Genomic DNA, 22,400 nt, shown 5'->3' with positions numbered 1-22,400 from the left:
TATTATTACAAGTAGGCCTATATCTGCATTTATGTTAACCTACAGACTTTCAAACGTTTGTCATTTATTATGTCATTTATTATGTATTCGTGTCAAAATGGCATATAAACATCTTTTCCTATTCATTTTTTCATTTCATTTTTTTTCCTATTCGTTCTAGAAAGGCTTCCAACATGCTCGCGTGTCGCGTGAAAAATAGGCATCTCTTCTATTTGAAGCATGCACGCGTTTTCCGCGCGAGAGCCGTGCGTGTGACGCAGGCAGTATGCAAGCACTAACCGGTTAACATGGGAGCCGAAATAAAAATGGACACGCCACGCATCCGAGACGCTCACGACACGCTTGCAGTGTGTCCCCGGCCTTAGCACGGCGTTGCTCGGCTGGTGGTCAGTTGTTGTGGTCAGAGGGATGAATAGTTGGTTTTGCGGGGTTGAAAAGCTGGATCCTGGATGGCGTTAGCTGGTTGTTACGCGTCGGGCATCTCTGTGGTGCCACTGCGCGGACTCCAGGAAGTTTTCTACGGCGAGGTTCAGACAGAGTTTTGGAGTGTGGTGATGAAGAGCTCTGGGTGTCTCGGAGGACGTTGCGCGCAGGCAGAAAAGGCCCGAACGATCAAAGCAGAAGTCACCGCAAAACCATTGCAGTTAGTAAAGAATGAAGCAAAACAAAAAGCAAAGATATCTTGTTTGCCCGGGAGTTTTAAACAGGCCCCAAGGTCCCTCCTTGGGGGCGTCTCCGGCTTCTCCTGTTCATGCATATCATTAGTGTAATGTCTGATTAAACACTTTTAAGGACCCAACTTTCCTATTGTGATCACAGTACATTTTACACAAATTTACCTTGCATCAAAATGATGAGAATCATTTATCCATCACATAGACATCAAACAGCTTGCTATTCCCATGATGGGAGTAGGAGATAGTAAAGATTCATATGTAATACATGTCTCACATACAGATAAACTTTACAAGTTACATAAAAATATACATAATACCTTAGTATATGTTTAAGTCGCAGCTGGGTGGATTAAATCATGTTATTGAATCTATGGTTTAAGTTTACTCCTCATGTCTGCATTGGTGTGAGGTCTTTGTGTGATGTTCAAAGAGCCTTTGGAATGCGCGGGTCAAGAAAGGAGGTGCACGACGAGGTGTCCTGTATAGTGTCTAGGTGGATTCTGGGCCTTTGAAAAGCTCTCAGCAACTCTGTGTCCCGATAACGATTTGAATTTATGCCTGTCGGTATTAAATGAGTTCCTTCTTCGTGAGGATCTACTCACTGTTATGCTTGTAGAACAAAGAGGAAACATGTCATGTGACTGATCTTGTCCTTGTGCTGGTTTTGAGATAACACAGGTAAAAGGGGAGAGCTGTTGTCTCTGGGCCAGTTGGGTATCTTTGATTAGTTTTATGATCGGTTCAGGTTTCGGAGAGGGGGTCTCTGGAAGGCTTTGTTGTGTCGACTCACTGCTGGAATATACATATTCCTATAAATTCCACGAAATGCCCCAGAGCTGTCATTTTAACAACTGCCCTCCTCTAAAACAATGGGTTACAATATTATGACTTCATTCTCGAAGTCTGTGGATTTTCTTTTCTTCCATCTGTGGCCCTAATATTCTATCATTATTATATATAGCCTTATAGTCCATGGGGAACTGTAAATTATCTAATAATAGCAACAAACATCTGAAAATCATCTTTTATCCAAAATGATTGAAATTAATGATCACAAATGTTTTAATAATGACAGTGGGTCTAGTTATATGCAATAACAATGCACAGTGGGCAGTGGAATAACTATTGGTTTCTGTTTGTGGTGACATGCTGACTGACATAAGAGATGAGATTAAACAGATCCTGGAATTTAGCCTGGTCTGGAGCAGGCTAGCTCCACAGAATTAATATCCATGGTAACTTATATTAAACATCCTACTGCCAACCTATCCAGCTTTAGTGCACCCGGATCACAGATAAACTGAACCAGGATCACCAAGATATCCCAGCTTAATCCCTTATCATAGTTGTGTGTAATAGGCTTGAGCAATGTATCATATTTTGATTAAAATTATTAACATAATTACTGTTAAGTGACCTGATGAACTATTATCATTCTGAGACCAATTGCTAATTGCATGAGTAATTTGTTGACTTTACATTATTAATTACAGCAGCTCTGTACATTATTGCGTTAGACACTCAGTCATCAAGAATCAGTGTATGAATCTCAACAATGGTGACAAACAGCATATCAGATACACAGATCAACTCTGAACATCACAAAACAAGCTACTAAAAAGTCACTTAAAACAGTCAAAATAAAAGAAAATGGTAGAATAAAATACATAATTGGAACAATTCACCTTATAATTTATGCATGCTGGGAGCCATGTGTGAGTTTTGATTGGTGCACCCAGAATGCACTGCAAAAGCTTTTTAATGGCCACCATTGTTGAGATTAATACACTGATTCTTGATGTCTCTGTGTAAATTATATCAGTGTTTTAGCACATGAAAATTGTCAAAAATTCACCAGACACCCCAGATCACATTTTCACAAATAATGCGGCTAGACAAAAGTCAAGAGCTCAACTAAAGCAAACACTGATCTCCATAATGGTGACTTAAAAATGGTGACTCTTTCCTTCAGTGATTCTGCTTGTTAACATCAGGTGTTCATCACTAATGGTCAATCATCACTTAATTAATCTCTTAATTATCTCATTAACTTTAACACTTCTTCAGAGTTACTTTAACACTATTGAGTGTGGAGCCAAATAATTTAACACTTGGGTCTTTGCTGTGAGTAAATGCTATTTTAAAACTTTTGACCTGAGCCTTACAGCTCTACACATAGATAACGATATAACACGTATCATTGACAGTTTATAAAGTCAAAGTGGAGGGGATGGATCTGTCAAAAGTAGCTGACATATATAACGTGACGGTGGTCAAGGTGCTGAAAGAAGGTACGGTTCAATATTCTCTCCATGTTTATTCACTGATAATGAAATAGGTCTGATTTGAAAAGTATTTCCTAAACTGTTCTGTCCTATAGGCACTGATGATAATGTTGAGGGCAAAGTCAGATCATTTTTGGGTCATCCCAATTGCAGACAACATTTGGCATTGGTAGAAGGCAAGACGTACCTTATCATGGGCAAATCTATTGACCTGCCAAACCTTGGAGGAAGGTAAGTGTCCACTGTTTTTCTGCATAACAGGATTGGCCTGAGCTTTATATGTTTAAAGTATATAGAGTGTTGTTCATCATTCATGGTTGTTGTTTTTTTTCTGTCATAAATCTTTATTTATAAACTAATATAATTACCCACATACCAACATTGTGTCGGCCCAGATCTGGCCCATATCTGGCACATGTGGAATATGGATCTGGCCCACATGTTGCGATGAATGACGGCCAAAATGAGAAGAGGGGCGGCAGTGGCTCAGTGGTTCATGTAGATTGTCTACAAACCAGAAGGTTGGTGGTTCAATCCCCGGTTCCACCTGACCAAGTGTCGAAGTGTCCATGAGCAAGACACCTAACCCCAGCTGCTCCCGACGAGCTGGATGGCGCCTTACATGGCTGACATTGCCGTCGGTGTATGAATGGGTGAATGTGAGGCAAAAATGTAAAGCGCTTTGGATAAAAGCGCTATATAAATGCAGTCCATAAATGCAGTCCATTTCACTCTGTTTGCCAGGCGGGACCATGCAGGTCCTAAATGGCTCTGCTGGCTAAAAAACGTCCCGCTAGCGGGACGGTAACAGTTAAGGGGTTAAGGGTACAGCCCCAGTGACGGCCACTTGTACCTTAAAAGGTACAATTTTGTACTCTTTTTTTTTTGTTGTTTTGACAGTGTATATCAGAGCTGCCAACTCTCACGCATTGGCCGTGAGACACACGCATTCACACGCTCACACACCACACCCTTGATTTCTCACGCTGAAGTGTCAACCCTGTCGGTCAAATGCCTGAAAGATAAGTTTATCTATAGATCTACCTGATGAGCCACTCGTAATCGATTAGTTATGCTTTCGGTGAGGGGGTTCAAGATAAATGTGCAACTAAATAAGAGTAGCGCGACCAAAAGCTACATTCTGTTTTGAGTTCTGATGAGAACGAGCAATGAGCGAAGCGCAAAAGCGTCGCTAGCTAACTATGGTCGCAAGTTCCATCATTAACGTTAACCGAGTCGGTGTTTCCCGAAACATTGTTCCAACAAACGTTTGCAAACTGCATCACAAAGTTGGTTGGAATGACAGCTCTCGACCTGTGATTAGAAGCAGAGTGTCTTGGTTTCATGACATGTGGACTTAAATGTCCATTTTTTTAACGAAACAATTCGTAACGAAAATAAATAGTCAAGCAATGCGCACGCGAGCAGCTCATGACTGGAGTCTCAGAGCGGTTCTGTTTGCGCTTCATCACTGCATGTGCTGTGAGTAACCTGCATCATCTTTAGCCTAATCCTGACTCCTGAGTATCTCATTTAACCTGTTAACTGTCACTGGCCCACCGGTGGGCCCATTTGCCACTGTATGTTTAAAACAATTATATCCTATATTTATCCTGATCTAATATTGACAAATTATACATTTATTTGAAAGCTTACAAACTCAAGATTCATCCTGTGAAAACTGTTTTGAAATCAGACCTAGCGTTACCATGGAAACGGTGCTGTAAATTATTCTAGTGGGCTCCTACCCAAGTGGTGTACTACTTTATAATAAAAACCTTTTCTTATCTTGACAAAACACATATCGTTGGAAAGGCCTGAGTCTCACGGTTCTATATCTGAAAACTGTTTTGTGATATTTGGACAAAAATATATTAATTTGACACAGGAAATTGCACTTTAAAAAATCTAATGGAATTCCAATGACACCCGGTGGCTATTTGTGGTACAGCACCTAAACAAAATCTCACGGGAACTTCAATTTTTGTGATATCAACTTCAAATTTGGAACACAAATTGATTAGACATATGGCTTTGATTTGATAGTAATTTTAGAGTACAGATTATTTTGTAACATATATATTTTATATTAAATATTAAATATCTAGTACAGTATATTTGATTTACAATAAATTTAAACTTCCATAACTTTTTTATACTTTACTTTTTTAATAATCTGCTGTGTGTCTTCTTTAAAATGAGACCAAACTTATGGTTATATTCCAAAGCGTTCTTGAATTGCAACCATTTAAGTTTGGATAGTGAATTTTCATGTGTATTTTCCAAAAAGGGCGTGACAGTTAACAGGTTAAGTTGCATACATTTTGTTCTTGCACTGATGTTAAATTTGTAGCCATTTTGCACTTTGACAGCCAGTTTAAGATATAGGCTTTTTAGAAATTTAGATATTTCAGAATTTTGTGCAATAATTATGACAGTTTTTCCCATTGAAATGACTGGGAAAAAGTGTTCCAATAAACCCGAATTCACCCAATACTCTTTGAAATCATAATTACATTCTATTATGTTGCTTGGAACCCCAAATATTACAACATTCTTCATTAACAGTTATTCAGTTATTTGTAACAATCTCATTGTAAAAAAAGAAGAAGAATAAAGTAGTTTCAATATAGCTAGCTACTTTTTGAAAGTAGTGCAGCTACTTTTTCATAAGGGTAGCTTGAATGTAACTTAACTACTTAAAGTAGTTTTACTACAAAACATTTTTTTTAGATCAGCCACAGCAAAAAAAAGAGCCGCACAACAGACAGGACAGACAGATTTTTTCCTTTTTTCTTCCCTGTAAAAGTATGCTGTAGGTTGATAATGTATAATCAATTTGTTCTATTTAGAGAAAATCATGGCTCTAGTCAGGGGGCGTAACTTCAGTGCAACCCTACTCACATCGCAAACGGGCCACTGGCGACAAAGTGGCTCCACATGATATTGTGACACTCACATTTCAAATGAAATGCACTGGTTTCAGATTCGAAAATCACACGGCATTCGCACTCAACCGCCACACTTAGGATACTGACCACCTTTTCATCAGAGCATGTGAGCGACGCAGACTGGTGTGACGCTGCGCTAGATATTTCGTTGTATGCCAGTGCTCTCCACTCACACTTCCCTCTAAAATGTGAATTGTTTGATTTAAAAGTAGCAATTTCAAGCTTTCTTTAGACATGTGTTTCATGTTTATGTCATGTGATAAGTATTTAGTTTTTATTTTACAAAAGCACAAAGTTTTGTTGTTATTGTAAGTTGATTATAAATTATGTCTCACATTTATCTGTATGACCAAAAATGATATCCGCTATCATGACTAGTGAGGAAAAAAAAACATCAGAACTCGCCGGCGCGATTGACGAGCGTAACGAAACCTCTTGCCTGTTTCCGGGGCCTTCCAGTAAAGCTGAAATGATAGGCTAAGTCTGGTCGTTTTTAATACATTTCTTGAATACATGTTTTAATTAGGCCTATAGATAGTTATTATATGTGTGCCTTTAAAGCAATAGGCTATGCTATATTTTATAAAGTGTAATAAATGTAACTTGTCTGGAGTGCTAAATTGCAGAGCTGGTGCAAACGTGTCCATATTGATATGATCAGATCAGACGCTTTCTCTTTAAAATGTCGAATTTGTTGTTGTTTTTTTTTTTTTTTTTAATAACACAGCACATATTCACATATAGGCGATTCATCTAAACGGCGTCGGGATGTTCATTAACGTATAATGCTGTGAAGTTAGCCAGTTTTTTTTTAACCCCAAAGCAAAGTATGATCAAGAATACGAGCGTGTGTGTTGGAGAGAGAGATGCACGCAAAAAGAACTAAACCAAACTAGGCTACTGATTTTAGTTGGTCTAAATCATGGACGGCCAACTAAAATGGTCTAAATCAATTCCATTTGTAGCCTTCAGTAAATTAAATAGCTCAGTATTTTTTTTCTGCCTGTATTGGGCATAAGATTAGTAGCCTAATGAATGTGTGCATATTGTGAATTAATTTAATAAACGTAGTTACCTTTCACAGTAGCCTTCAATAAATTAACGTGTCTGCCAAAATGATTCATAAAACATAAATATCACTTAACCAGATTTACTTTCATCACTGATGAAAATTGTCCCTGACATGGTTTTTAAGCTATTGTTATCAATTTTTTTTGGTCTTCAGAACATATTAAAATGCACATTTGTAGATCATAGAAATCAAAATTTTCTCGGGGGAGCATGCCCCCGAACACCCCTAACTACCGCACATTTGGAATCTCAGTGATTATAAAACCGTGCCTTTATTATGATTAAGGGATGTAGGTCCTATACAGAATAAGGCCTTAATATTTCATTTATAAGTAGCAATAAACAGCCAATATCGCAATATACAATTGGACCCTAAACTAAAGTGTTACCATTTTTGTCATATCCTCACTGGGCCCGTCATTACTAAGTTACGCCGCTGTCTCTAGTGCTTTAAAATTGTGTGTGTCTATAGGATGTATATACAAACCGTCATATAGATGCAAAAAAACAAACAAACAATAGTACCCCATTCAAATGCTGATGCATATATAGAGAGCGCTGTTATTATTATTATTTATTTGTTTATTTATTTTTGCAATTTCTGCTTTGTACGGCAACATTTTGGTTGGCACCACCAAATCTCACTCTAAGTTTTTTTGAAAAGTTGGCAGCTCTGGTGTATATACAATATTGATCATACATGTCTCTTAAGACTAGCACATATGCATTATAAGTCGACCCAGAGATCGGTATGACATCGCCATAACGATCCACCATCCTGTACGTATTGGATCTGATCCAGCTACGTCATCGTGCTACAGGCTGCAGCGAGGGGTGTCTCGTTTACCTCAGCTCTCATCACGAGAGCTTATTCAGCTCATTCATCACGGTTAATATAATCTGACTCCTGCTGCGTTTGTGCCATGACACTCCCTCAGCAGCTAAATCACATTATATTGAACACACGTTCAGTTTTTATTTGTATTGTCTGTTCTCTAACTGAACTGATTTTCTGAAAATGAACGATGTGGGAAATTGATCCAGTGATCCAGTAGCGGTGGCTTTGGGAATGGCCTCACAGGGCAGCGAAGCATTCTGGGAATTGTAGTCTTTCATCCCCATGAGACAAAAATACATTTTCTGTCTTTTCTCAGTCTAGAAGGCACCAAATTTAAAAATAATTTCACATTTCTACTACATTAAGGACCCAGTTTAATACAGATTAATCTTCCCAGCGCTGAAGTACTCATTTAAGGGGTTAAAATATGAATATATTAAAAACGGATGTTCACCAAAGCCAGTCACTATAAAGTAACCATCATGCAGGAGGCCATATTTGACAAGAACACCAAAGATTTATGACAAGATCATGTTTTTTTGGTCCTGTTTTTAAAAGACACCATTTGTTCGTGTGAAACTGTATGTGTATTAAAAATGTATGAAACCAGCATATATATATATATATATTTATCAATTCCATACCCTTAAACTAAAAATGATGCATGTGCTTTGTAAATGGATAGAGTTTTAGTAGATGTTGTATGCTTTGTCTTCTCTGTTCTGTTGTTTTAGTCTGCAGTATATCTTTGGAGAGCAGACCTGGGTTGAATACTGGCCCACAAGAGAGGAAAGCCAAACTGAAGAATACAGAGATCAGTACATCGGCATCTCTGTAGTCGAGAACAACCTCTTCAAAGACGGATGTGGTACATAATTGTATAAACATTTGTTGATTACAGAAAATTAAACATTATCTCTTTGAGTACTATCAATAATGCTTACAAATATTGTTTAAGCCAAAATACTTTGTAATTACTTTGTTGCAAAAACAGATTGATTGAATGACACTTGAAAATATTTTGAACTCTTTACTAATTAATCATTGTGTGATATACAATGCCTGGAAAACTTTTTTTTTTCTTTTCTTCAATTCTGAATTTCAAATCCAACAATAGAATTTGTTTTGTACAATATTTTGAATCTGTATCCCATTTTAAAAACCATACAAGATATTGCAGGAGAATTTCTGAATAAAACAACCATCATTCAGTTTGTGAATCTAAGAGACATGTGTTAATCAATGCTAAACATTATTTCAAATTAATAAAACAGAAATATAAATGAAATGAGTCTTAATTCTTGAATTTAGAGAGAAAATCACTGTGGAATATTACGAGAATGTGCTCATTTTAACTGTAATAGGCAGGTTTCATATTAGATCAAGTCAGGATTAGGCCTTAGATCAGTTAGGACATATAAACAAGACTTGAAAAAAATGAAACTGGTGTGCATCTTGATACAAAATAACAACTGCCATATTTTAAGATATATAAGTTAAAATTGCTCAAACATGCATTTTAGTCTGGGACTTAACCCCTTAACTGTCACGGACCCGCTAGCGGGGCATTTTTCAGCCAGCAGAGCCATTTAGGTCCCGCATGGTTTAGCCCAGATGAAGTGAACACTGCTCAGTGTGCACACTACAGACTGTTAAGTGTGAAACGGATTTAGTGTCAGAGTTAATGAGATAATTAAGTGATTAATTAAGTAATGATTGAGCATTATTGAAGACACCGAATGATAGCAATCAGCATTACTGAAGGACAGAGAAACACAAGAACTACAACTGACTTCAGCCACAGCTTTAGATGAAATCAACTGAAGATAAAAGAAGACATTAAATCTCTGAAGATCTCATCAGAGGATTAAACAACTCCACAAACAGCATTACCAGCTTCACACATTACTAACCAGACTGACTTTATTTCTGTCAGACGACTACAGAAGCTCTTATTGAGAATTAACAGAGGTTTAGATGTTGATGATTTATTGAAAATAATAGTTCTGTTTGAAGTCACCATTATGGAGATCAGTGTTTGCTTTAGTTGGGCTCCTGATCCTTGACTTTTTAGCATACATTTTTCTCTGGTGGCTGTAACTGTTTTTTACAGTGAGAATGAGACGGGTAGCTGCAACTTGGAGTAATGGGCGTGGCAAGAGGTAGGGGTGTGGCAGGAGGTGAGAGGTTTCTCATTGGTCAAAGGAGCTTCCTCCTGGCGACTGCGTTGGCCAATCAGCAGTAACCTTAGTTTTACTATAGTATGAATTAGTGGAGGAATGAGTTTTGACTTGAACACAAGCCTTTGATGACAAATTCAACTGATGTTTTAAAAAACTTAATTGTAAAAATGACTATTGAATAAATGTTTTTTTTTTTTTTTTGGATAAAATGTTGTTTGTTTTGCTTACTTGATTAATGTCACTTAAAAAGCGGTTTTACTTCATTTTATATTACATGGTGAGTGTTTGATCAAACGCGTATATGTATGCCTTTATACAGCAAAAACATTTGCTGTACCATAGTTATAAAAATAATATTACTTTTAGTTTGTATGTAGCCTACTTTAAATGAAAGTACAAAATTAGTATGACTTTAATAGTGTTAGGAGACATTTTTATCTTTAAAATAATAATTTGTTTTTAAATAATTTTTTATTTTATTATTTAGTTCAAGTAGAGACATTTCAAGTATAATACAATAAAAATGATGAATACAAAGCATTGTAAATACAGCTCAACATGTGTAAATCAGAGAATAACAATAACAAGTATAAAATGAACAATACAAATAAATACACAAATACTAAGTTTATGATAATATTTAAACTCAATAATTACATTTACAGCAATGAATGTTAATTTTTTTTACAATGCACTTAAATTAATTTAAGTTCATGCATCTATTTTCATGTTGATTAAAAAAAAAGTCTACTGACAATGTCTGACATGAACAACATTTCAACAATTACAAATATTAAAATACAAATATTACTTCTACATAACTTTTCTTGAGTTTATTTAAAGCTTGTTGCAGTAGTATATTCCTGCACAACCGGAGGCTGCAGTTTCAGGACCGCAATTCTAGGACCCAGGTGGTTTAGTTAGTAGCCTACATAGTATCAAGATATTTAATCTCAGGAGTATATTTTATGTGATTTTTTTATATTCAAAGTTCATCAGAGGTTAATTACAAAGTGTGTAATGCCTGCTATGATACACAATTATACATTTAAACAAATTAATTTACACAAAATATAAATGAAAAATGTATATCAAGCTTTAAAAAAAAAGTTGAGTACCTTAAATCTTATTTTCTCGAATTATACTCTATATTGATTAACCTCCTTAAGTTTAACTAATTAGTTCACTATCAGGTAAAATAAAGATGGAATCAATAGGCTATATGCAGTCACTAAATTACAGTCAGATATTTTAAAGGTTGTAGAGAGGCAAGACAAGACTCAAGAATGATTGAAGAATATATATTTATGTCATTTTTGCAATAACAACAGCACCAAAAAGACCCCTTTTTTCATCAGTTGCTGCACAGACGGAATGGATATCCGATTTAACACTTGAGCACTGTTAATAATAATAATAATAATAATGCATTTTATTTAAAGGCGCCTTTCATGACACCCAAGGACACCTCACAATGAAAATACAGAACACTGCACAAAACACACAACGAACACTCCGCATATACAATAGATAGTATGTAAAAAAAATAAAAAATAAAAAAAATGAAAGAAAAGTGCAGTCAAGACTCAGTAAAAAACATTATAAAAAAGCCTGTATAAAAAGATATGTCTTAAGACGCGTTTTAAAAGTCAATAAACAATCGCTGTTACGAACATCAAGAGGAAGGGAGTTCCATAAACGGGGGGGGGGCAGCATAACTAAATGATCTGGCACCCATGGTAGTTAGTCGAATCCGTGGTACCACAAGAGAAATTGAAGATGAAGATCTGAGAGCACGTGATGGAGTGTAAACATGGAGAAGATCAGTAAGGTATTGGGGTGCAAGATTATGAAGTGCCTTGTAAGTAAGTAGCAAGATCTTAAATTCAACTCGATATTTTACCGGAAGCCAGTGCAATTGCTGAAGAACTGGAGAGATGTGCTCAAAAGAAGGTGATCTAGAAAGAACACGTGCTGCAGAATTTTGAACCAACTGAAGCTTATGTGGCAATTATAAATGAATGTTCGCAGAGGGGTTCAATACCTTTCTACAGGACGCCAGACCTGGATATAAATAGACCCCGAAATAAAGATTTACATAAACACCAACTACGCCACCCCGAGTGATCTCATTCCCGGGGAACAATCCTTAATAATTGTGAGCAAAGCTCACAGGTTCGTTACGGCTGAGTCAGGTATCAGACATGGGTTGAGTACAAAAAGATAACTTTATTTAAAACCCATTAACGATTTCAACACACAAACACTAATCAAAAAGGACAACAACAAAAAAAATACCACTTCAGAATTGGAGGCGAACACTCCCAAGCAGGATGAACACAGCGATCATACGTGCACACTCACACCACAGCACACCTCACTGTGAACACGGCACTCAGGAAGGAAACCCACCACCACAACACAGGAAGATGCTGGTCATCTGCAGCTAGCTGCCTCAATTCTGAAGGGAAAAAAAATGAACATCAAAAAAAGGACAATTTAGAAAAAAACAAAAACAATCATAAATCATACAAATGATGGAAAACTAAATTCACAAGAAAATAACTAAATTCACAAAAACCAGTCCAACCCATCGGAGGTGCCGCATTCAACAACCACACTTATTGGTGGACTGGAAACAAATCACAGAAAAGATAATTTGAACCACACACACAATAAACCACTTGAAAATCAGATTAATAAACAGATATGCATATAAACAACGTACATCAAAATAAACATATAAAGCAATATAATTTAATTGCAACCAAAGTAAACACAAAGACAATCAAACGACTGGTGACAGTTAAATGGCTGACTGTTTATTGCAAGCCATTCATGGCTTTGAGTCACTTTTGTTACTCACGAGTGTTGAGTTTCACTAAAAGTCGAAGCACCACGTCACAGGCCCAGAACGGCGGGTCAGCTGATCCTGTACCACTGAAAATGCTACAGACATGCACATGTAAAAAAAAGAATGAAACGCTATGGTGCAGCGAACCCCTCAAACTGCAACAGACGAGTGGATACGCCGATTTAATGCAGCAGTGGATCGCGCACTCGCTCCCCTCATGTCCCAAGAGCAATAGAAATCAGTATAAAAGTGCCGATGATGTAAAGCAGAGCAGAAACGCAGAATTCAAACGACCGTTTGGATAAGACCAAAAGCCCACTGCAACGTCCTTTGCACGTTGACCTAAACCTGTAGTTTAAGACAGCATAAAACAGGTTTAACGTCCAAGCCCCCAACATTGATACACTTAAACCAAAAACCCAAGCCTACCTGTTATTTGGCGACTCATATAACACAGAAAATGCGGGTTGCACGGGTTTCCATAGAAACGGCTGTTGCCGAAGGCATCCCGAAAAGCTCCTCAGTCCACCCTTTAACGAAATAAAACCCTGAAACCCTGTATGCTGGCCAAACAAAACAGATCACAACGCAATCTCGGACAGCAGTTCCTACCTCTCAGACGTACACACACGCCCCGCCGGAAGTACGGTGGCTTGCTCACAAACGTGGAGGAAGACGCACACACATAGCGTCATTGTGACCACTCTTATATGCTACCAAATAAGGAGACTCCTCCTACCAACAACGTGCATACTGCTACACTTACATAGCAATTTCAAAGGAACACCTGTGAGAAGAGCATTGCAATAGTCTATACGTGAAGTGACTAATGCATGAATAAGAACGGCTGTATTATCAGTTGACAGAAAAGGACGGAGACGATTGATATTACGCAAATGGAAGTATGCAGTCCGTGTAATATGATTAATATGAGTGTCAAAGGATAGTGTGCTATCCATGATAACACCCAAACTTTTAACCTGTGAGGAAGGACAGATTGCGTTATTATCAATGTACAAAGAAAAACAATTAGCTTTTGATAAAACGGATCTAGTGCCAACAAGTAAAGCCTCGGTTTTGTTACTATTTAGTTTCAAAAAGTTGGCTGAAAGCCAATCTTTAATTTCAGCTAAACAGCTGTTCAACGATGGTGGTGGAAAAGAATCAGTTGGTTTGGCAGACAGGTAAAGTTGGGTGTCATCCGCATAACAATGAAAATGAATACCATGTTTTCTCAAAATGGAACCAAGAGGAAGCAGATAAATAATAAAAAGAAGTGGGCCCAAAACAGAACCCTGGGGAACACCAGAAGTGACTGTAGATGTTCTTGATTTAAAACTTTTTAATTGAATATGCTGAGTGCGTCCCGATAGATATGACCCAAACCAAGACAGAGCCGTGCCAGCAATCCCAATAGACGCTAACCTATCGAGAAGAATCTTATGTGAAACAGTATCAAAGGCAGCGCTTAAGTCAAGAAGGACAAGTATGGTTAACAGCCCAGAGTCAGCTGCCAGCAATAAATCATTGGTTATCCTGACAAGAGCAGTCTCAGTGCTGTGATGAGGACGGAAGCCAGATTGAAATTGTTCATACAAATTATTTTTTAAGAGATATTCATGAATTTGAATTGAAACACACTTTTCCACTACCTTAGAGATAAATGGTAAATTTGAAATTAGGCGGAAATTATCAAAATTAAGTGGATCAGACCCTGGTTTCTTAAGTATGGGAGTAATAATAGCAGATTTAAGAGATGGAGGTACTGAACCATATCTAAGTGAAGCATGAACAATTTGAGTAATCAGTGGAGACAGGGCTGGTAAACATGCTTTCACTAAAACAGTTGGTAGAGGGTCTAACTGACTAGTCGACGATTTAGATTTATTTATCAGATTCACTATCTCTAAAGTAGTTGGTAGAGTAAAGGTAGAGAAAACAGAGTGGGGAGGTGCATGAGAAATAAATTGACAGGAGTCATGATAGAAAGTACCATTAAGTAACTGCTGATGTACATTATTAACCTTAGACTCAAAAAAAACTCATAAAGCGATCACATAATTCTGTGGAATACACATCAGATGGCAAAGAATCAGGAGGTCGCAGAATATTGTTTACCACAGAGAAAAGAGACCTGGGATTTCCATTACTTACTCCAATTATGTTGGAGTAGTGATCAGATTTCGCTTTGGACAGTGCATTTTTGTACATTTGAATATGTTCAGCATACATTTCTTTATGAACAGTAAGGCCAGATCTAACGTACAACCTCTCTAATCTACGGCCTTTAGATTCAAGTTCACGTAGTTCAGGTGTAAACCAAGGAGCTGAATGTACAAATGAAATAGTTCGAGTTTTCACAGGTGCAAAGTCATCTAAAATCATGTTCAGTCCATTATTGTAATATGTAACTAGTTCGTAACTAGTTCATCAACATTAGAGAAATCAGATTTACAGGAGAAGATGGCAAGTTCATCAGCAAGAGTAGGCACTGCCAGTTGGGCATAAAAAGACACCAACAGGTGATCAGATATGGACAGGTCAGAAACACTGCAATTATAAGGTGCTGTACCTGAACAACATACAAGATCAAGAGTATGCCCCTTAGTGTGAGTGGGCAGAGTGTTAAATTGTTGCATACCAAAGCAATCCAAACATGATAGAAATTCACTTGTAAGTGCATTACTGACATTATCTACATGAATGTTAAAATCACCCAACATAATAACATTTGGAGACATGGAAGATAGATAAGTCAAGAGTTCTGAGAGTTCAGTTAAAAAGGCATTATTGCTTTTCGGAGGACGGTAAATGTTTGTGAGGATGGTTGGAATCGCCCCATTAATTTTTAAGGCAATTAATTCAAAAGAAGAATATGATGGCAAAGTTAACTGAGATACTTTAAATTTCTCTTTATAAAGTATTGCCACTCCCCCTCCACGTCCCGTATCACGTGATTGACTTACGTAACCATATCCTGGGGGAACAGACTGGTTTAAATGAAAAAAGTCACCTGGTTTCTGCCATGTCTCAGTTAGAGAGAGGAAGTCAAACTTATGGTCAGACAGCAGGTCATACACCAGAGGTCCTTTAGTGGAGAGTGATCGTGTATTAAGTAATCCTGTTGGAGTTGTAGAGGGAGAAAGGCAAACAGAATATTAATGTTACTGATGTCTAAGTCCAAACTCCAAATTTGTAAGTATATAAGAGCAATACCCACCAATAGAGACCATGGTACTTTACAGTTGAAGCTGCATACAGCATAAGGCAACTACTGTAAACATTTCCTATACACCTTACTTAGCTAAATGGATGATGACTGACAGTCATTATACTAATCTGGTGAACATGGTGATTTTGATAAATGAGCCATGACACAAAATTAACTGTAGATAAAAAAAATAAAATTAAAAAAACTGCACAAGTTATAAAAACCATCAAGTGTTACAGAGATGAATATACAAATATATATTGTTATAATACCCTTCTATTTTGAAGCGCTCCATCAGAAGAAGACAACACCACTTCCTGATGAAAGGCATGTCCATCTGAAAGATGTGTGACATTGACAGATACTATATTAGCATATACTAATATATATTAAAAAAAAAAAAAAAAAAAACACTGAGACTTTATCCCGCAGTCATTTCCACAGTGATGGCGTGGCAATCCCTAAAAGCAAAAAAAAAAGGTAACGTACATGTCAAAAGCCATTGCCATCTCGTTTACATTATGAAATTTACATGATATACAAAATTGAATATAATAATATTTGTTTGGAGTAGCTAAATATGCATTTATTAATCACTGCAATGTTATGCCCAGTCTTTTCAGTCCAGCTCCAAGGATAACAAAAAAACATTTGTGCAAGATTCATACAGAAAAATTATTAAAAAAAAATTAAAGGATTAATTTTAATCGTTTTAATCCTTCACAGCAAAAATATATCAGTACAGGCTATAAGAACGTATTCCAAAGTATAAATGGCTGAACTTACAGTAAGATACGGGTAATCGTACACACCTTTACAACAACATGCGTTTGTCATCTTTTTAAGTTTAATTAATGTGCTGGCAGCTGGCTAGATGTATTATAGTCATTAAAAATCAAAAAGGATTTAACAAATCTCAGCCACACCATGATCAAGAACATCATAGTAATTAATAAAACTAGCACACAAATTCTTAATTCGTCTGAATTAATTATTAATTCATAGTAGCTCTCACTTTGGCTATTTTGTTTCATTTAAACGTTATAAAATAAAACTTGATTGAATATCGGTACTCACAGTCTGATCGGTGTCCATCGTCCATCTTAAATTAGTGTTTTGGTGATTCAATTCGGTAGGGGGTGCTGTCACAAAAAACTAGGGTCCTAGAACTGCGGTCTTAGAACCAGGGTCCTGAAACTGCAGCCTCCGGTTGTGCAGGAATACCCTTCTCGCTTGTTGGGCAGTGAACGGAGTGCATAGGGTGCTAGGCAACATGTCAAACGGGTCCGTTTATGTTGCATGGTTTATGGAAGCAAGTAGGTTTCGGAGGTGTGAGACCCAGGCGCTCAGCGCTCATTAACCCTGGCGAAAGCAGCCTTAACTCAGCTCGTCCTTCTGACGACTGTGCTGCCTGGCAGAAGCCCACATTTCACATATTTATTATGCATTTATTTTTGTAACCACCACACTCTCCCCTTCGAAAATAGATGTTGTCCCGACATTACTCTGTTTAGTGTTTCTTAATTTTTCTTTCTTTAGAGTGAAACTTTTAATTTATGTATGCACTGGCTTTGCACTGGTCAGGACATAGGTGAGCGGATTATTATCACTATACACCGTGAATGTGGGGGCATAGTACAGATAATCCTTACAAATTTCGGTGACAGCCTACTTTAAGGCCAAGAACTCCAGTTTGCCTGAGTGAAGGTGGTACTTATTTTCTGCAGCTGTCAATGTTTGGGAACCATACGCGATGACTCTAAGCTTTCCGTCTTGTTTTTGATACAACACAGCTCCAAGTCCCTGATTTGAAGCGTCGGTATGAAGTACGAATGGCTGTGAGAAATCAGGAAATGCAAGAACATGTGGCTCAACCAGACAGTCTATCAGTCCCTCCAGTATCTCTTGGTGCTTGTCTGTCCATACAATTGGTGTCTGAGAAGGTACTCCCCTTTTCTTTTCTTTCCACTGTTGGTTCTTTGTGTCTTTACACTTCCACACTTTACACTGTCTCAGTTTGTTTCAGCAAGTCGTACAAGGGTCCCGCAATCCGGGAGAAATCTTTTATATACTGTCGATAGTAACTCAACAGGCCCATGGCTGGCCTCAGTTGCTCAACTGTACTAGGTCTCTTCTCTTTCAAGTTTGTCACAGCAGCTGTATCACCCGGATCCATATTGCTCCCTTCTGCAGACACAATCCTCCAAGGTACCTCACTTCACGCTTAAATAGTTCATATTTACTAGGCTTTAGCTGTATTCCATTTACATTTACATTTAATCATTTAGCAGACGCTTTTATCCAAAGCGACTTACAAAAAAAGGGTAGAGCAATAGAAGCAACGAAACAAACAAAGCCAACAACCTGTAAGAGCTGTAAGAAATCTCAATTAATTAGCAGAGTACACAACTGTTTTTTTTTTTTTTTTTTTTTTTTTTTTTTTTTTTTTTTTTATAGCCAGCTACAACAAATACTCACGTACGGAAAATACAGAACACTGGATTTGGATAGCTAAGATAACAACCCATTAGGACTAAGGCTGATGCCCCAACTGTTGTCGTTAATGCGGATTCAGTGGCCCAATGGGTTGGTTTTGTATGGCATTCTAGCTAAACGCGCAACAATAGCCATCAACAACAAAAACTCACGTTCGCAAAATACAGAACACTGGGTTTGGATAGCTAAGATAACAACCCATTAGGACTAAGGCTGATGCCCCAACTGTTGTCGTTAATGCGGATTCAGTGGCCCAATGGGTTGGTTTTGTATGGCATTCTAGCTAAACGCGCAGCAATAGCCATCGACAGCAAAAACTCACGTACGCAAAATACAGAACACTGGGTTTTGGTAGCTATGATAACTATGTAACATACCCGCCTGAAGGCACAAATCCGGATGAGAGACGTAGATATGATCAGTAAGTGCTATTCTGTATTGGTCAAGTGCAATAGGAAAAGTGCAATTGGAAAAGATGTGTCTTAAGATGTTTTCTAAGAATTGCTACAGACTCGGCAGCACGAATTGAGATCGGCAGGTCATTCCACCAGGTGGGAACGGTCCAGGAAAATGTCCGTGAGAGCGATTTCATGCCTCTTTGGGAAGGAACCACGAGGCGCCGCTCATTCGCAGAACGCAAGCTTCTGGAGGGTGTGTAAGTCTGAACAAGTGAGTTTAGGTATAATGGTGCAGAACCAGTGGTTGTTTTGTAGGCGAGAACTAGAGCCTTGAATTTGATGCGAGCAGCCATTGGCAACCAGTGCAGTTTGATGAAGAGAGGCGTAACATGCGCTCTCTTCGGCTCGTTAAAGACCACTCTCGCCGCTGCATTCTGGATCAGCTGCAAGGGTTTGATAGTGCATGCTGGAAGCCCAGCCAGAAGAGCATTACAATAGTCCAGTCTGGAGAGAACAAGAGCTTGAACCAGGAGTTGTGCAGCCTGTTCTGATATTCCGTGCTGCCTCAATCTTTGCAAGACTTTTCTCACATCCTCGACGTGATGTTCAAAGGTGTTACTGAAAACTAACGTGTCATCCAGATAGGGAACACAGATGTTATCCCTTAGCTTATCCAGGCACTCCTCCATGCAGTGCTGAAAAGCCGAAGGAGCATTCATTACGCCAAAAGGTATCCTGATCCGCTCATACAAGCTCCACGGTGTTACAAAGGCTGTTAATGGTCGACTCTCCTTAGCCATGAAGCCCTGATGATACGCTTTTCCTTGGTCAAGAAGCAAAAACCAGAAGTTCCTCCTCGAACTGTCCATTATGTCTTGCACACGGGGAATGGGTTGTCGATCAGGATGAGTTTTATGGTTTAGCTGTCTGTAATCAATGCACAACCGTAAGCTGCTGTCTTTTTTTCGGACGCATACAACAGGTGAGGCATATGGTGAGTTTGATTTCTGCAGCCATCCTTGTGCAATGAGATCATGCAGGTAGTTTTTCATTTCTTGGTAGAGAGGTTTTGGCACTGACTGGTAAGTGCATGCAACAGGAGTGGTGTCTTTAAGTGAAATGGCTAGATGCAGCTTTTCGATGCAACCTATGTCATTCTCACATTTTGAGAATGAAGCTGCTTCCTCTTTTAACATTTTTTAGGCTCGCTGAGATGGCTCAAGACAACTGGCAGAACCCATGTGATCTTGGAGGTCTTTATTTGTTTGACAATCACAGAAGTTAAACCAGGTCCTTATTCAATTGTGTAATTACCGTTTACAGATGTTAGTTTCCAGAGTCCAAGATGAATATTTTCATTACTACTGGAGCTGCCAGTTTGCTACATTTTAAATAAATATTAAACAGCAAGCAGAAACTATGAAAGTGGCAGCCACTCTGTGTCTGAATTCTCTCACTCGTTTTCATTCACTTCATCAAGTGGACTATGTCAGTGGCGTAATGTAGGGAATGAGGGTATGGGTGATTTCGAACACAGCATTAAAGAAAAAAGATCATTATTGTTCTTTACTTAGGTTTAGTTCAGTGATGTTGTTCTCTTGTTGAGGGAGGGACAGTGATAATTCCTGGCAGCAGACATCAATAAACAGTGTTAACCACACACCAGCCTTTAACCTAAAGCTAAAAGAACATGTGTTAAACCGTCAGTCGTTCAGTTGCTGTTGATCTGATGAGCTTCACCACGGTAAGACAAACACACTCTTACTTAAATGAAAACTGATGATTATTTCTATAGATGAAGCTCATATAACACATGATTCCTGACATGAGAAATATCTTCTGTTCATCTAATGATCAGTTCATTCACACACACTGATGTTGAGCATTAATAATCTCCAGATGTGCAAAGATCTCACTAACACTAAGAGCTGTTTAGGGTGATGAACACACACTGTTTATGAGTATATGAGTGATGTTTAATGCTGTATTATAGATGTATTTTATGCTGATGTCGGTCAGAATGGCTCCTCCTCTTCCTCTGATCTTTCTGCTCATGATTCACGGTGAGTCTCTGTTACATTCACATTACAAACACTCTGATGTTTTACTAAAGGCCTCATGAGCGGCTGATCAACAATTCCTTCTGTCCTGCACTCACATATTTCTCTTTGAAACAGGAAGTTTGGGTTGAATGTGTCAAACGCTTGTCCCTTTTAGAAATGTTGTCTTGTCCCTTTTTCTTCTAGTCATGTGGTTTAAGGGGAGGGACTTTCTCATTGTTCAGAGCTTTTGTTTGGACATAAGTCACTGTAGCACCAGATCATGATTTTTATTGTGTAGACCCGGACCCGTCTATTATTTCAAAACCAGACCCATGCAGATCCAAGAAAGTCCAAAAATATAGTACCCAGAACTGACATAGACCCGTCTATTATTTGATAGCTGGAACGAACCCGGCGGGAAGACACAGACCCGACTGGACAAAACTATCTCATATTCCACTAAAAACTGTTCTTAACAAGTTATTAAACAAGCTGCGAAAAATAACTTTGTCTCAGCCTACCCAACGTTATCGTCTTCTCCCTACCTTGTGCCTGTTTGTGATTTATTATAATATTTCACTCTGTTTTTTCCAAGTGTGAGCGGAGGTCAGCACCGCCTAAGATATCAGATAAATTATGAATATTCACACTTACAGGTTTTCCAAAAAAATGGAAAGAACAAACAGAGGTGTGCACAACCAATCTTCAATGTACACACAAATGTTTAAAAGAATAATCATACAAAAGACAAGACTTCAAAAGAAAATATACAAATACAAATCATTTTTAATTAAAAGAATATTCTGATACCATCCAGTGGTCACCTATAAGAGTATCTTAAATAGCAATAGGACATAGGACAATTCAACATTAGTGAAGGGAGGAAAAGAAAAGTAATCCAAAACAATTCAATTCAAACAATAACCTCAATTATCACCTTCATACAAATGAATAAAACAACCAAAATTAACCCCACTCAGAATAAACAACCAAAACCACAATCAAACAAAATAAATAAATGTAAAAAATATAGCTGCAAGCAGCCATTATTGGGGCCAAGCGCAAATAAGAAGACAAGACATGCCAGCATGGCTGGAAGTGTCAAACTAACTGCAACAATGAGCCATTACAGACCTATTAAGTTGATTTTAGACAAAATAGCAGTACAATTTTAAATACAGTCAATATTAATGATTTAATGGTTTGTCAGTTTCGACCAATAGGTGGCACTTTTACGAAACTAATGTGGTGTAGTCAAATTGAGGGGACAATGACACATGCAAAGTTTGGTGTCAATATGTCAAAGCATTGCAGAGATACAGCCTTTAGAGTAATGTTTGCATCATGGCTCAACTCAGTAGCCTAGAAATCTAGACGCACCCTAGCGGCAGCAA

General features: G+C 37.9%; 2 protein-coding genes across 2 annotated transcripts in view; both read left to right on the top strand.

The window, feature by feature from the left end:
- LOC137072742 (complement C3-like) overlaps positions 1-9,110 on the top strand; it is a 99,039-nt gene extending 89,929 nt beyond the window's left edge. The window contains exons 39-41 of the mRNA XM_067440666.1: positions 2,885-2,968; positions 3,058-3,193; positions 8,557-9,110. Coding sequence (XP_067296767.1) covers positions 2,885-2,968; positions 3,058-3,193; positions 8,557-8,698 — 362 coding nt within the window. The 3' untranslated portion in view covers positions 8,699-9,110. The remainder of the gene's footprint in view (positions 1-2,884; positions 2,969-3,057; positions 3,194-8,556) is intronic.
- An 11,055-nt stretch (positions 9,111-20,165) lies between these two features.
- Positions 20,166-22,400, top strand: part of LOC137072740 (B-cell receptor CD22-like) — a 39,657-nt gene continuing 37,422 nt past the window's right edge. The window contains exon 1 of the mRNA XM_067440665.1: positions 20,166-21,027. Within this exon, the coding sequence (XP_067296766.1) occupies positions 20,958-21,027 (70 nt within the window). The 5' untranslated portion in view covers positions 20,166-20,957. The remainder of the gene's footprint in view (positions 21,028-22,400) is intronic.

This window comes from Pseudorasbora parva, chromosome 4 (genome assembly GCF_024679245.1).
Source record: "Pseudorasbora parva isolate DD20220531a chromosome 4, ASM2467924v1, whole genome shotgun sequence".
Taxonomy (NCBI): domain Eukaryota; kingdom Metazoa; phylum Chordata; class Actinopteri; order Cypriniformes; family Gobionidae; genus Pseudorasbora; species Pseudorasbora parva.
Note: the sequence above shows the minus strand (reverse complement) of the source record. Positions and strands in the feature narration are given on the sequence as shown.